Here is a 14,526-nt window from a genome sequence, read left to right on the forward strand (position 1 = left end):
TTTTAAATAAGTTTTTGAGCTGTTATTATTTTATATTTTTAAAGTGAAATGGTAACTTATTTCCAGGTCATCCCCTCCCATTAATTCCTCAACAGCTAGAGCTTCGTAAATAAGAAGACCCATAAATTCATTGTACTAAGATTGTAAATTAAAATGCAGCATCACCCTCATAATATAAATGAATACCCCCACTTGAAAAACAAAAGATGGGCCCACTCCAGGCCCAAAGAGTTGGGCCCACAACAGGCTTTTGCAACCAAAAGAAAAATCATGCAAATGAAATGAAAAGGGTTAATTCCTCTTAGCATAGTAAATCAAGATTAAAACTCATATTAAAAGAAATGCTCACATTTAGTACTCAATAATATTTTAGTATTGCACTCATAATTGATCTCTCTCCTCTTTTTTTCAATAGACGACGCATATTTGATGTCTAGTTGAAAGGAATTAATAGCTAATTTTTCATAATTGGACAAATATTCTTTCAAGTGCCCATATATCACCAAAAATTCTCTCTTTAAAATTCAGAAGCAGCTAAATTTAAAATTCATAATCTCATTATGGGAATTTAATTCGGTTACTCATTAATTAGATAGCGATGGCTCTTGGATTTAGATTAGAACAAACCAATAATATCCAAATTCCAACAAAAAAGTGCGCATAATTAAAATGATCAAACAGTGCAATTAAACTTTTATATAATTTTGCATATTTGTTTAGAGTACGTTAATCTTAATGTTCTCAACTTGATAAGGACTAATTTTAGGTCCAAAAGTGACTTGAGGATACCAAAACTTTTATATTATTTTTTTACTAATTAAAAATTGATTTTTCAAAAAATAAATTTATTAACGAACACGGAGGAAGAATATTATAGTTACATAATCAAACCAAATATTTAATCAAAAGAACAAACCTAAATCTATTAGAATTATCTTTACATTATTTAAAATAATATTAAAATTAAGAAATGGTTAAATCTAAATAATTTCATTCCAAAACTCTCATGATTAATTTTTTAAAACAAATTCTAAATTTTCAGAGGGGCAAAGCCGACACAAGTGAGAGAGATTTTTGTGTTTGTGGTGGCCATTGGCCAATGCGCGGGACTGTTCTCGCAGTCACCAAAGTCGTTTTCGTGGATAATAATAATATAAGGACAGCGCATTCAAAACAAACTACCAAATCTTGTGGGTTTGTCTCTCCACATTAAATACCCATAGTTTATAATTTAAATTCCCATTAAATTATCCCACATATTGTTATTCATTATCATAATTCTTATTGTTATTATATAAAAGCAAAACAAGCTTCATTTTTTGTTAATTCTGTACATATTATAGTGTGCTCCTATTATGATAGAGATAATATATTTAATAAATTGATATAATTAAAATTTCAAATTTAATATCTGTGGTTCTTTTTAAAATGTTGAAGGATTCCATCACTAGTTTCTTTTTTTTGGGCGCTGGCTAAAAAAAAAAAGTTCCTTCTTGTGGGCCAAACACCTGAACTGAAGGACATTGACGTTTATATGCATATTTCAAAATTGATAACGACTTTGATAATTTATGTGCACTATGCACACATTTGAAAAATATTTCCACGTTCGACCCATATTCATGTGAAATCTTAATGCATTGTGGGCTCACTAAAGCCTAGAACTTTTTTTGGGGGAAAATATTATTATTGAATGAAAGTAAAAGTAACAAAAAATAGCAACGGGGTTGGGTTTAGCATAAGGGGCTAGCTCCTCACAACGTGACGAATCAAAGTTCGAATCTCTACTGGGAGAGGTGCCCACATTTAGTTGCTGACAGTGCCTCGAATAAGATTGTCTCTAATAGGAAGATACCTATATTTTAGCCAAAAAAAAAAACAAAAAGCATCCAAAAATATCTATAAAAATCAACGCACGGTCCTACAGCAATCAATACCAATATTACTTCAGATAAAAGTATGCAATAAAAAATGCCATATATATATTTTTTGGTTTCTCTTTGGTAAAATTCATTTTTAAAGGATAGGAATTAAATAATGAAAGAAACTGATTGGTCATATGTGAAGCTATCACTTTGTGGTAATAATTGAAGAAATTGCCGGTTCATCCATGCACATGGATTATATGATGGGGCCTTCATTATTTTCTCAGACCATTGAATACTTTCAGGGTGGTGGATTGAACATGATCGAATCATATTTGTCTGCGTCCACTACCGGTAAAGTCCGATCACGTTTTGTCTGTAAACAACACAGACCACTCACAACTAACAAACAAGCATTACACTTTCAGCTTTCTTCATTTTGATCTATTGGTCGCTTTCCCTATGGAAACGGAAAGAAATTGATTATTGAACCGATAAAGAAGTGTTTTTCTTTTTTTGGGTGGGGAAAAGAGGTAAAATCCCATTGGAACACGAACCTGGCGCCCATTGGGCAAAGACAATCCATATTCTTGCTTCAGAGCTGGAGATAACTGACAAAGGTGCCTAAAAATTTCAATAAAAACCTAACTTTAACTATTGTAAATCTGACGTTATAATATTATATAAAGATTTCAAAGCCTCCCAGGCTACCATGCTTTGGGTGAATCATTGTTTGGATAAACCAACAAGAAAGTCAAGCGTTGCACCGTTAATTAATTGAATTTATTGATCCTATAAGTCTCACTCACTCCCACACACTTAGGGGGTGTTTGGGAAACCCAAAACCATGGTTTCATAAGCACTTTTCCGCAAAACGAGATAATCTCCTCCACATATTTATTTCATAATCTGTAAAAGCACTTCTGAAACCATGGTTTAGTTTCTATCCAAACACCCCCTTAATCTCGCAATCAAGCACGCTCCTCACACATTAGCCCCACCTACCACCAGCCTCTTGCACAGACATTACTGTACTATGATGATGAAATGTGTAGCTGGGGTTTATTCTTGATCTTAAATCTTGTAAAGAAACAACGAAACTATGCTTTCATAAACCTCATGTCTGCAAAGTTTTGAGCTTTAGGTCTAAAAAGGTGAAAGCTTGATTTATCCCCACCTGATCCATTCTGGTGTCCTTACTGGAATTCTTTTTTCTCTTTTAATATTGGTGTGTCTGCTTTACTTGCAGAGCTCTTTTAAGACTGTTCCTTACTGTGATATCAAGTTTCCGCTTCGCCAAATGCTTCTGGTTTCACCACCTTCCCCTCCTTGGGTAGTTGGTGAAAGTTGAGAGATCTTCCGACTTGAATCTCTAAATTCTTCAGAATTGAAAATGGGGTTGCAGCTGACTATTCTTCTCTTTATGCTGCATTTAGTTTTCAGTGCTCCACAACTTCATGAGTATAGAGGTATGAGCTTAATTGTAATGTACTGTGTTGTTATCTACAATGAGAGCGTATAATTCATTCTATACTTATTCAGATTTCAGAACTTAAACGCGAGATCTTCTTTGTAAGTATTCCCTTGGTCAAATTGTAAGGACAGGAAATCAATAATTGATCTATTCTCTTAACTTCGACGTCGACATTTGGTTCTGATATGGGTTCGTGACTTCCTATGATGATTTTCTTCCATATGATTGTAAATTGAATGACTTCCCTGCTATGGCCTATTTGTTAATTTTACATATGCTAGCTTCTTTAGATTGTTTTCATTTGTCTTTGATACAAACTTTGTCTGTCGAGTTAAAGTTCAGAACGAGTTGATGACCATTAGCAAGGTCTAAAAACTTAACTAAATTGAAGTGTTTCATGATGGATTTACTATTCACCCATGGCTACCCTTTCCATTAGGGTAAATTGTAACTTCTTATCTGGAAAGGCTCATGTCCATAGCAATTTTAAACTGAATGAACTAATTTCTATATGCAGCCACGAATCTGCACCATTCCAGAAGTCATTCAAGTATTGCGCTTCCACCATCCCAGTCATCTCCTAGAGTTCCTGCAAGTATTGCAATTCCACCTTCCAAGTCATTATCTCCTGGTTCTGTACGTTCTCCAATATCACATCATAAGCATCACCATTCCAGAAGAAAGTCCAGAAACCCAACCCCTACTTACAATCATGGAGGTTTGACGTTTGACTGAAAGAACTTAAAATAGAGCTGTTGTGGAAATTATAGACATGTTTACATGAAATTTTTTTTCCGAAAACTCACTTTAAATTCAGGTCATTCGGTTTTTCCTGCACATCCTCCTTTTCCTTCTCCAAAGACCAGGAAATTGCCTGCACCTGCACCTGCACCGTTGCGAGCATTTTTATCAGTCCCCTTGAATGGTATAAAATTCTGAGATTACTCCTTGTCAGTGCCTTATAACTATAATTTCTTATCTACCCTGATTGTTGATTGTAGCCTCACTTTGGCTCCATCTTTTGTCCGTCAGCTCCTTCTCCTTCGCCTAGAGTCCTACCCCTTCATTCAAAGCATACGAAGGATCCATCCCCATCACCGGTTTTGGGTTTGCCACCTCCACCTCCTAATAACGGTATACTTAACTCTGCAGCAGCCCTTAATTATATATATATATATATATATCTGTCTATATATTTCACCAGTCCCTTCTTTTTCAACGACATCAAGAAATTTCCGTGATCCTCATCTTTTCTGTAGATTGCATGTCTCTGACTTGTTCAGAGCCCCTTACATATGCGCCTTCTGGATCACCTTGTGCTTGTGTTTGGCCCCTACAAGTTAAGCTCGACCTTGGCATTGCAATATACAAGTTTTTTCCTCTGGTCTCAAAGCTTGCTGAGGAAATTGCAGCCGGTGTTTCACTTAATCGGAGCCAAGTTCGCATTGTGGGAGCTGATGCAGCTAACCACCAACTAGAGAAGACCAATGTTCTTATAAACCTAGTACCTGAAGGAGTAAATTTCGATGATGCAACCGCATTTTCAATATATAAGAAATTCTGGCACAAGGAGATTCTCACAGATGCTTCCCTCTTTGGATCCTATGAAGTGCTCTATGTTCATTATCCAGGTTGTAAGGAATCCTAGTCTCTTGAGGCAATTCTCTTAATTATATTATAAATATTAACATCTAGACTTCTTTTGGATTATATGTGCAGGTCTTCCACCATCTCCGCCTTTGGCTTCCTCAAGCATCTCTAGTATGGATGATGTGCCATACCCTGGCTATGACTACAATGGAACAATAATGAAACCTTTAGGAGTAAATGTACCAGTGAATGGAAAGCACGGGAGTAGTGAAAGAGGAAGCATGATTATAATAATTGTGTTGTCATGTATAACTGTGTCTGTTCTATTCATTGGAGCTGCCTGGCTGTATCTGTTGAAATGTGGATCTTGTGTTCAACAACCTGAACATATCCCAGATGATTCAATCCTATCATCTTCAAAACCATCAGGTATCAACTTCATTGCTAAAAACGCTCTTGTTCTTTGTTTTCCATAATTACAGGTATCATACTTCTGTTGGTTTCTTGAACCAATTCTGTAGCATATGGCAATTGGCGCCCCCTAATTTATCTTCTAGCGGAATTTTCTGTTTTACCCTGGACATATGCCGGACTAGAAGAACTAGAGGGTTGAAATTGCTTCTTTCTGAAATATTTTAATCGGTTCCCTGACTTTTATGACTATTCTTCTGGACATTATACTTTTAAACCTCCAATTGGCATATTGTTTTATTGTGTATCCATTATCATATTGTTTCAAACCTCACATTAACATGGAATCCGCTATAAATACATTACTAAGTTTGCACTTTTCAGGGGCTATTAAGTCATTGACCTATGGGAGCATACCAGGTTCTAGATCAATGTCATTCAGCTCTGGAACAATAATATATACAGGATCTGTTAGGACCTTCACTTTGAATGAAATAGAGAAAGCAACAAACAACTTTGATGCTCTCAGAATAATAGGAGAAGGCGGCTTTGGGCTTGTCTATAAAGGTTTTCTACATGATGGGAGGGATGTGGCTGTGAAGATTCTGAAAAGGTATGATCAGCATGGTGGCCGTGAATTCTTGGCAGAAGTTGAGATGCTTAGCCGCCTTCACCACAGAAATCTAGTCAAACTGATAGGTATATGCATGGAGAATCAAACACGCTGCTTAATCTACGAGCTTATCCCTAATGGAAGTGTGGAATCCCACTTGCATGGTAAGCTAAAAGAGCAGTTCATGAATGTCAGCAATTCATTCGTAGATTTTCTTTATTTTTTAATGTTCTCTATGGTCCCAGGTTCTGACAAGAAAACTAGTCCACTTGATTGGAATGCTAGGATGAAGATTGCACTTGGTGCAGCACGGGGACTGGCGTATCTCCACGAAGATTCAAATCCCTGTGTGATACACAGAGACTTCAAGTCTAGCAACATCTTGTTGGAACATGATTTTACACCAAAGGTTGCGGATTTTGGATTGGCTAGAACAGCACTGGACGGGGGAAATAAGCACATCTCCACACATGTTATGGGAACATTTGGGTACCAAATATTATCCGCTTTCAATCCTTCTTTCTTGTTTATACTTCTTTTGGGGCTGGGTTAGGCTAGGCCTAAGGTCATTGTTATATTGGCTGATCATCATCCAGATTCTTTTTACCATTTGTTTGCTTTTCATTGTCCTGCAAACCCATTTCTTATTGCAGGTACCTGGCGCCTGAATATGCAATGACTGGCCATCTTCTTGTCAAAAGTGATGTGTACAGCTATGGAGTTGTACTCCTTGAACTCCTAACAGGAAGAAAGCCCGTGGATTTTTCACAGCCACCCGGTCAAGAAAACCTGGTGGCTTGGGTTCGTCCGCTACTCACAAGCAAGGACGGTTTACAGACAATCATAGACCCGGTTTTAGAGAGCAACGTGTCTTTTGAAGCTGTGGTAAAAGTTGCAGCCATTGCATCGACGTGTGTGCAGCCAGAAGTCTCGCAACGCCCTTTCATGGGTGAAGTCGTTCAGGCCTTGAAGTTGGTTTGCTGTGAGTTTGACGATACAAGCATTATGAGATCAAGGAGCTTCCATGAAGAGAGTGTTCTAATCGATGGAGATGGGAAATTTTCAAGAATTTCAGGTGAGATGATGGGTTTCCAGACATTAACAGAATCAAAGTTGCTCAGTCCATTATCAGATCAGGGATTTGAGTCCTTCAGAAGGCATTCTGATTCAGAGCCTCTCACCACGGAGAAAAAAAGGAAGGTATGGCAGAAATTGCGAAGTTCATCAGGAGGAAGCGTTAGTGAGCATGGATTTTCAAACTTCCCCACATCTTGAATATAAGTTCTGATAAAATGAAGGTGTGCTCATTACTGAAAGGGGGATGACCATATTTTAAGCTGCAAACATGAATCAAAGCATCGAACAGTTTGGGTGGCTCTCGGTAAGAGTCGTGGAAAATGACTTTTTCTAGACAGTCGAAGTCTCCAAGAAGCCAATTTGGAAGAGACAAATCTGCGGAGCAAAGCGAATAAAACATTTGTAGCAATTGAACTAATCTGTTCACCTCGTAGTATAGAATTGGGAGCTGTATCGTCATTCTAAAGCTCCTGAAGTATCATCGGACATGAAGATCCAGTAACAGAAATTCAGTAGTGAAATCAAACATTGGAGATCTTTAATTACATTTTCGTTGGTCATATAGAGAGATACTTTCTTCCTTTAATGTGATTATTTAGTTATTTTAATTCATTTTATGTTGTACAAGGTAAATATTTGAGAGTAGTTTTGTCTTTAAAAGAAAAAAGTAAAAGTGATCATTTAACGTGGAGGCAAACATTCCACATATCTTATTTTAAAGTTGAAGGTCATTCGTCTTGATTATAAATAAACTACAATAGGCTTCACACATTTGCAGAGTCCTAAATGAGTCATGCTCTTCACAGCTTATAAATGCTGCAACATTCTAAAATTTTTTACAGGTACATTAGTATTGATTACAAGGTTTGTATAAGTAACTGTTTCATAATTCAAGCTGTTACAAGGGAATTTAAGTTAGGGAAAGACAGTTGGAAAAGTCGGGTTAGTGACAGTTAAAAAATATGCAAACTCCCAATCATCCCTGTATATATAGAGGTTATTACTGAAGAAAATTATGGAATGATTGAACGAGAAGTTAAAAGAACTGCTAATTACTGGATCCCCTGAATTTGCAAAGGTTTCAAAATAAGTTCAACACAGACAAAATTTTACACTTTTAGCAACTTCTGCTTCATAACACCAAAAAAAAAGGAACACCCAAAGAGGTTATTTTAGAAACAGGCGAAAGTTGCCCTTACAGCAAGCTTTTCTTCCTCAAGAAACCAAGATTTTACTATTAATCTATTTTCAGTGACAATTACAACAAATAGGCTATATTAATTTTCAATCCTATTGCTAACACTGCTCCTTTTGTCTTCATAATTCACCTTTCCTTCCTTATATACCACCCGACTTCCCCAACCTATCTCTTAAAGTCTTCAGTCCCACGTACCTGTAACAGACAAATAGAATTATTGGCAAGCAAGAGATATAGATAATGTGTATACGCTTTTCTAGTGAGAAAGTTGATGCAAAGAACAAGACTCAAGTAAAATTTATCAAGTGTTTGCTATCTGATTTTCTAACAGAAACATAAACCATAGGCATTTTTCCAAATGAAGCATCACATCACTGACTCATGAAAAGAAAATGTCAGTATGAAGTGTGACTAAATCCAAAGCCCCCCCCGGGGGACCAAATCTTTTGGCTTCTCCAAAAAATTCTCAGGATCCGCATACTGCGTATAAATGCAGCGGTCAGGATTCAAATTTGCACATGTAAGGCCCACATGTTAGATTGCTTTAACTAAATCTTAATCCCTTATGCACTATATGGTAAACGTTGCTTTCACATACCTGCCCATCATCATCACAGTGGCCTGAGGGTTAGTCCCTGGTGACTCAGTAAACGTTGAGCCATCCACCACACGGAGTCTATCAACACGAAGAACCTTATAATCAGGGCTAACCACCTTCCCCACATGGCACCCACCATGGTAATGCCAAATAGTGATCACAGTGTCTCTGCAGAACTGCTCTAGTGACTTTGTGTCATTGACATGCTTGGGTACCAGGTTGACATTAGCCTTCACAGTGAGGTTAAGAAGTGTCTCAGTGCTTTCTTTGTCACACAAAGTGTAGTTCGTGAATCGATCCGAGTGTACAACCTTAGTTGCTATTCGAATGCCCTCAACACAACGCTGAACATCATATGGATGGTTGAAGTAGTTGAAGGTCACAGACGGGTTGTCTTCTACATTGGTGTTGATCAGCTTGAGCTCACCAGTTGACCAAGGACTCGCTACTTTTGATAAGATGAAGCCTCCCCTGAATGCTTCAACTGGTATTTCCCGCTTGCTTTTGACGTATTCTTGAACAATTTCTGGTGATCTCTTATGAGGAGGAATTGTGGAGAGCTGCCCAATCTGGTTTATTGTGGAGTGGAGAAAAGAAACACATCTTTGCATGAGTACAATTTATTAGTTGCCGAAATTGATTAAATTGAACCAAATATACTTACAAGCCAGACGAACACACGAGACACATCTATGTTGAGTGTGCTCTACATTTGGTAAAGGGAAAATTAATAATTTTGATTCAATTACAACTTAGTCCATAAAATTTAACTTGTCCAATTCAGTCATTTAAGTTTCGGCCGTTTTCCTACACTTTCAAAGTTCTTTAGGACCAAGCTACAACTGAAACATAAAATATAGGGACCAGTGTAGTAAATGACACAGACTTGAGGTTTCCCTTTGGTAAATCTATGGGACAAGACAACAAGTAGCATACCTCAGCAGACAAGATACCATGGTGACAGTGGATGCTATCGTCAGACTGACCAAAGCCACTGCTAGCCTCGATGTACACTCCCATATTGGTGACACCAACTATTTCTATCAGAGACTGCCTCACTGGCCTTTTAGAAGGCACAAAAATGGTGTTCAAGGGGTTATCAGTCATGCCCTTCCCAACATATGGGTTGTCAAGCACCACAGTAATATTCAATCTTTCAAGTTCTTCTTTAGGACCAATCCCACTCAGCATCAGTAATTGAGGCGTCCCAATAGCCCCACATGACACTATCACTTCACTCTGCATATTCTTCCTCAGAAATGCTTCATGCTGCTTCCCATTCTCGTCTGTGAAAATTACCCCCACAGCTTTTGGCCTTCTTCCTGCATGATAAATGAAGTTAAGAAGTTAAAACTCTCTACCCCATATATGATAATTTCAGCACGTTCCGTGACAACGCTTGTTTTTGTTTACCTCTTGTGTCAAAGACAATTTTGTGGACAGTGGCATGGATGAGAACAGAGATTTTTCGAGGGTTTGCGGAAGCAAGAAGTTCGGCGGCAGAGTGGCGGCGGCCAAAACGGTCGAAGATGGTACCGCCGACCTTGGTGCCATGGACATGATCGAAGGTGAAGCCATTGAAAGGAGAAACACCCACGTCTAGAAGGCCATCTTTAACAGCTCGCTGCCAAGTTGCGATCTTTGGACGATACACGATTTGCTTCTCAACCCATGGGTACGACTCGTTCACCACCTTCGCATCCCAACCCACTTTCTCTATAAATCTGCATTTGTTCAAAGTTAGTAAATTTACATTGCCTCTGCCAATCTCAATTGAAATGTGTCAGGGAAAGAACGAGTTTTGTTGTTCAGGTAATGGTCATGGGTCATGTGATCAGGCCGAATTTCCTCTCATGCATGCCTCTATTTCTGTTTCGTTCGGCTCAAGCCCCGAGGACCAGGGAACAGCCTATTGGATAAGGTAGATGATGAATGGTAGTTATATCATACTTCTCCGGTCCTAAATATAAAACCCTTATATACACTGTATAACCATTATACACACTGTATAACCATTATACACACTGTATAAAGGTCTCACATTTAGGACCGGAGGAGTATAAGGGGAATCTTCCGTACAAAATCAATGTTTCAAATTAATTAGTAATATCTAAATGAGGTTTTATAATTAAGATTAAAGGCAGTATTATTTAATTATGTGTATACTTTTATATAGATTACAAAATTATTTCGAAACACTTCATTATTAGACTGAGGTCAATATTTTCAGATTCAGCAATAATAAAAAATTAAATTACTTTTTTTTGTTTCAAAAACATTTTATTACTTCGCTGGTAACAAAATCCAATATAATAATGCTCTCTCATATGGAAGATATTATAACACCTGAGCTTCACCTATAATTGTTCTATTACTGAAGGATAAAGCCGTACAAAAATGATAAATAATTTACTAAGATTCTAAAATAGTACATTAAAGTTCTAAATCATTTTAAAATAAAAATAAAATTCTAAAATGGCGGTATATTAAAATTAGACAGATGTATGGGCATTCAAATGTAAGGATTTTCCTTTGAATACAGACATGTCATGAATATTTTGGGAGGAAAGGACCACAATAATTGACTATTGTTGAGTATTTTAAAAAGACATTACTTTCTGATATTCACACACAACAATGACCAATGTGATATCAATATTTAATAGGTGGTATGCTCATAAAAAATATTTTTAATATCTAAAAAGAACTATAAACCTATTTATTACATTTTAAAATATAAATATTATTTTTTATTCATATTTTCATTCACCTTCTTATACTTAACTTTTTATGTACTCCTATAAGTATCTAACCAATTAAATATTTCATTTAAAGGTTATGCCCTTTGCTTGCCTAAAATTTTCTAGACCACACATTTCATTAATGGTCATAACTCCTAACCTTATAAATTTATAATTCTCAATAAATTAAAGGGTACCTTTTAAATTTATTTTAAGATTTCGAAATTAAAACTTGGACGTTTGTCACGTGGGTGGTTGGACAGAGACCTATCTCTAGCCTCTCTCACTGAAGATTTGTGCAACTCTATTTATATAGCTTTTGTTTATTTTTTTAGCATAAAACACGTATATGTTTATTTTATAAAAAAATATAATGTTTATTTTAAAACATTTTTATTTAATTATGAATTTCTTGCCCTTCTTTTTTAACAAATAAAAGCTCTGCTAAGAAAGTATGGAATAACAATGGCTTTTTTCCTTGAAATGAGAAGTAATCAAAGTATACAAGTTTAAGTATCTAAGGAGGTGTTTGAATGGAATCAAAACTATAATTTTAAAATTATTTTTACGGTATACAAAATAAATATGTGAAGGAGTTTATTTCGATTTGCGGAAAAATATTTTTCAGAAGCACTTCTAATACTTTCCAAACACCCTCTAAATCTAATTGAATTATTTAATTGATATATGCGGTGTAAGTTTTTCAGAGAATGAATTACTAGCTTATCTTAGAATTTTCTGCAATGTTGTTAAGGTTTTATTGATGATTTTATATTTTATATGAAGTTGAAAAATGAATTGGATCTAAAATTTTGATTGGTTATATGTTTTGCTTAATGTAGTTGTATTATATATATAATTATTTTTCTGAGAATATAAATTAGAAAAACTTTATAAATTATCCTATGGTAGGTCTTGGTATAAATACAAAAGCGAAAAGGCATAGTGATACACCAAAAATGAGAACATGATTTCATTAAATTATGTCACAGAAGAACGAAAACATTCATTGAATTTAATTTATTGTGTTCCAAAAGTTATGCAAAAAAAAAAATCCAACTATTTCTTTTTTTCTTTTTCCCTTTTTTTAAGAGAAAATAAAATAAAAAGAATATTGAATTTTAAAATTTCAAAATAATATTGATTACTAGTAAAAAGAATTATGTGATTTGTTTTAAGAAGTGATATTTCTATGATTTTAAATTAATAATTCTGTAATAAGTTAATTCAGATATAATATACTATGAACTTTTAACAACTCATTATACACAAATTATAAATAATATAACTTATTTTTTCATCCGTGAAAAAGCAATTAAATGAACCTACCTGGAGCTTGCTCTGGTGTAGAAACCGGCATTAATGGAGGTTCCACCACCGAGAACCCTAGCTCTTGCATTGAGGACTCCGTCAGTTGAAACGAAGTACTGAGAAGGTGAAGTTGCAGAAGTGTCCGCCAAGGTAATGTGAAAATTCTCCATAAACGACACATTTGGATTGTTAAACGGCACCCCGCCTCTTTCCAGCACCAAAACTCTGAATTTCTGTGATAGAGTTGCAGCCAAAGGGCACCCTGCAGCTCCACCTCCGACTATGATATAATCATACCCGTCATTGTTCCTTGTTGAAATCGATGACGAAGATGATGAGAATGAGCTTGCCCTTTTGATGAAAGGATACACATTTTGATTCAACTTGTTCTTCTTACCTGCATTCACTGTTTCATGTTACTTTTTTATGTCAATTTTCTTCTGATATATTGCTGCTATTGCTGAAATAACACAAGCTTGGAAAGTAATATCTGGCTGATGGTTCTGTTTTCTGGATATTGAGAGTGAAGGATATGTTAGTTTATGAGAAGTTCAAGTGAAAAAAGAGTAAATCTGTGATCATCACAAACAAAACCCATTAATCTTCTAATGTTGAAAATGTAAGAAATTGAGAATTTCGGTTTTGGTTTGTGATCTCTTGAACTGAAACTTATGAAGCAGAGAAAACTAGTGCTTTTGGGTACACACTGTGTAAGATGGATAGTGGTGCTTCTTATCACAAAGCGGAAAAACCAAATAGATGTGTAATTCACACAGGGTACACACTGTGTAATTTGCCCTTGGCCTTCTGTTTCCACAGAGATCAGCCCTGAAAACAGAGAGGTAGACAAAGAAACAAAAGATGGATCCTAAACTAAGAAGAATTTTGAGAATAAAATCCTCCTATATGGCTAATGAAGCAAGAAAATGGTAGCATGAGTTAAAAGACTCAACCTTGACAAGAAGTTGGAGAGATGAAGAGCCATAAAACTAGACAGAGCAAGAATTTGACTGCACTAACTGAAGCCATTGAACCTCACAGGCCTCAGAAAAGGGCACTCAATGAATTAGCTGTTTCTTTCCAAACCTCTAAGTGGCTGCCTCTGGTTGGCCTTGTTTTCTGTGAGCATAATATATATATGTATACTCTCACAAAACTATACACCATGTAAATACTTAAACCAGTTAATAAATTTTAGCTAAACCACGCACAAATTAAGATAAATGCAATGTATCAGTAGCATAAGCAAGCAAAGTCAAAGTGTGAAGTAAGAGCAAGTTAGGGGTGAGAATAGAATGCTACCCTCTCTACCGTATTTAAGAAAGCTGAAACTGTACAGCGGGGGAAGTCATTTAATAGTGAAATGAATGCCACGGTTGGAGTGAAGAAGTTATAGCCGTAGGATTTGGGATGGTTTTGTGATCATGTTAAACAACTCTTTCAAGGCCAGCTCACTTACCGGCACATACTATGAGTCATAAAGCTCCATATTTAATATGCCACCAAAGCTATGTGTAAAGCCATTTTAGCTGATCTGGTCATACGTGAATTGAGTTGTCTTGCCATTTTCTTGTTTCTTCTAGATATACATCACAAGCTGGGCTTTCGCTATATTCAACTGCCTCTACGACTGATACTATCCGTCATT

At 36.1% G+C, this 14,526-nt stretch overlaps 2 protein-coding genes across 4 annotated transcripts; one reads left to right on the plus strand and one right to left on the minus strand.

Annotated features, from left to right (window-relative positions):
- Positions 1-2,165: 2,165 nt before the first annotated feature.
- LOC114745778 (receptor-like serine/threonine-protein kinase ALE2) lies at positions 2,166-7,799 on the plus strand. Of its 2 annotated transcripts, none has more exons than XM_028933947.1 (10): positions 2,166-2,171; positions 3,251-3,334; positions 3,857-4,057; positions 4,157-4,264; positions 4,372-4,473; positions 4,599-4,970; positions 5,059-5,358; positions 5,725-6,117; positions 6,199-6,442; positions 6,607-7,799. In XM_028933947.1, exons 2-10 carry the CDS (start codon positions 3,259-3,261, stop codon positions 7,226-7,228), a joined length of 2,418 nt encoding a protein of 805 aa, XP_028789780.1. In that variant the 5' UTR covers positions 2,166-2,171; positions 3,251-3,258; the 3' UTR covers positions 7,229-7,799. The 2 variants fall into 2 exon arrangements, with proteins under 2 accessions (XP_028789780.1, XP_028789779.1); XM_028933946.1 differs by lacking the exon at positions 2,166-2,171 and adding an exon at positions 2,964-3,019 and having other exon boundaries at positions 3,115-3,334.
- A 252-nt stretch (positions 7,800-8,051) lies between these two features.
- On the minus strand, positions 8,052-14,072 carry LOC114745776 (protein HOTHEAD-like). Of its 2 annotated transcripts, none has more exons than XM_028933945.1 (6): positions 13,832-14,072; positions 12,897-13,275; positions 10,240-10,550; positions 9,763-10,148; positions 8,827-9,395; positions 8,052-8,423 (listed from the first exon to the last, which is right to left on the minus strand). In XM_028933945.1, the coding sequence occupies exons 1-6, from the start codon at positions 13,905-13,907 to the stop codon at positions 8,369-8,371; spliced, it is 1,776 nt and encodes a 591-aa protein (XP_028789778.1). In that variant the 5' UTR covers positions 13,908-14,072; the 3' UTR covers positions 8,052-8,368. The 2 variants fall into 2 exon arrangements, with proteins under 2 accessions (XP_028789778.1, XP_028789777.1); XM_028933944.1 differs by having other exon boundaries at positions 12,897-13,284.
- Positions 14,073-14,526: the final 454 nt, after the last annotated feature.

This window comes from Neltuma alba, unplaced genomic scaffold (assembly GCF_004799145.2).
Source record: "Neltuma alba isolate B1F8T4 unplaced genomic scaffold, ASM479914v2 tig00004804_pilon, whole genome shotgun sequence".
Taxonomy (NCBI): domain Eukaryota; kingdom Viridiplantae; phylum Streptophyta; class Magnoliopsida; order Fabales; family Fabaceae; genus Neltuma; species Neltuma alba.

What these genes read in the sequence shown, in the direction of transcription:
- LOC114745776 (XM_028933944.1), bottom strand. Translation starts at nt 13,907, where the DNA reads ATGGCTTCAGTTAGTGCAGTCAAATTCTTGCTCTGTCTAGTTTTATGG. An exon ending in CTCTCCAACTTCTTGTCAAG is followed by an intron (nt 13,285 to 13,831) that starts GTTGAGTCTTTT and finishes AACATGAAACAG; the next exon opens with TGAATGCAGGTAAGAAGAAC. An exon ending in ACTGTGATGATGATGGGCAG is followed by an intron (nt 8,424 to 8,826) that starts GTATGTGAAAGC and finishes TGTCTGTTACAG; the next exon opens with GTACGTGGGACTGAAGACTT.
- LOC114745778 (XM_028933947.1), top strand. Translation starts at nt 3,259, where the DNA reads ATGGGGTTGCAGCTGACTATTCTTCTCTTTATGCTGCATTTAGTTTTC. An exon ending in ACAACTTCATGAGTATAGAG is followed by an intron (nt 3,335 to 3,856) that starts GTATGAGCTTAA and finishes TTCTATATGCAG; the next exon opens with CCACGAATCTGCACCATTCC. An exon ending in TTTATCAGTCCCCTTGAATG is followed by an intron (nt 4,265 to 4,371) that starts GTATAAAATTCT and finishes TTTGTCCGTCAG; the next exon opens with CTCCTTCTCCTTCGCCTAGA.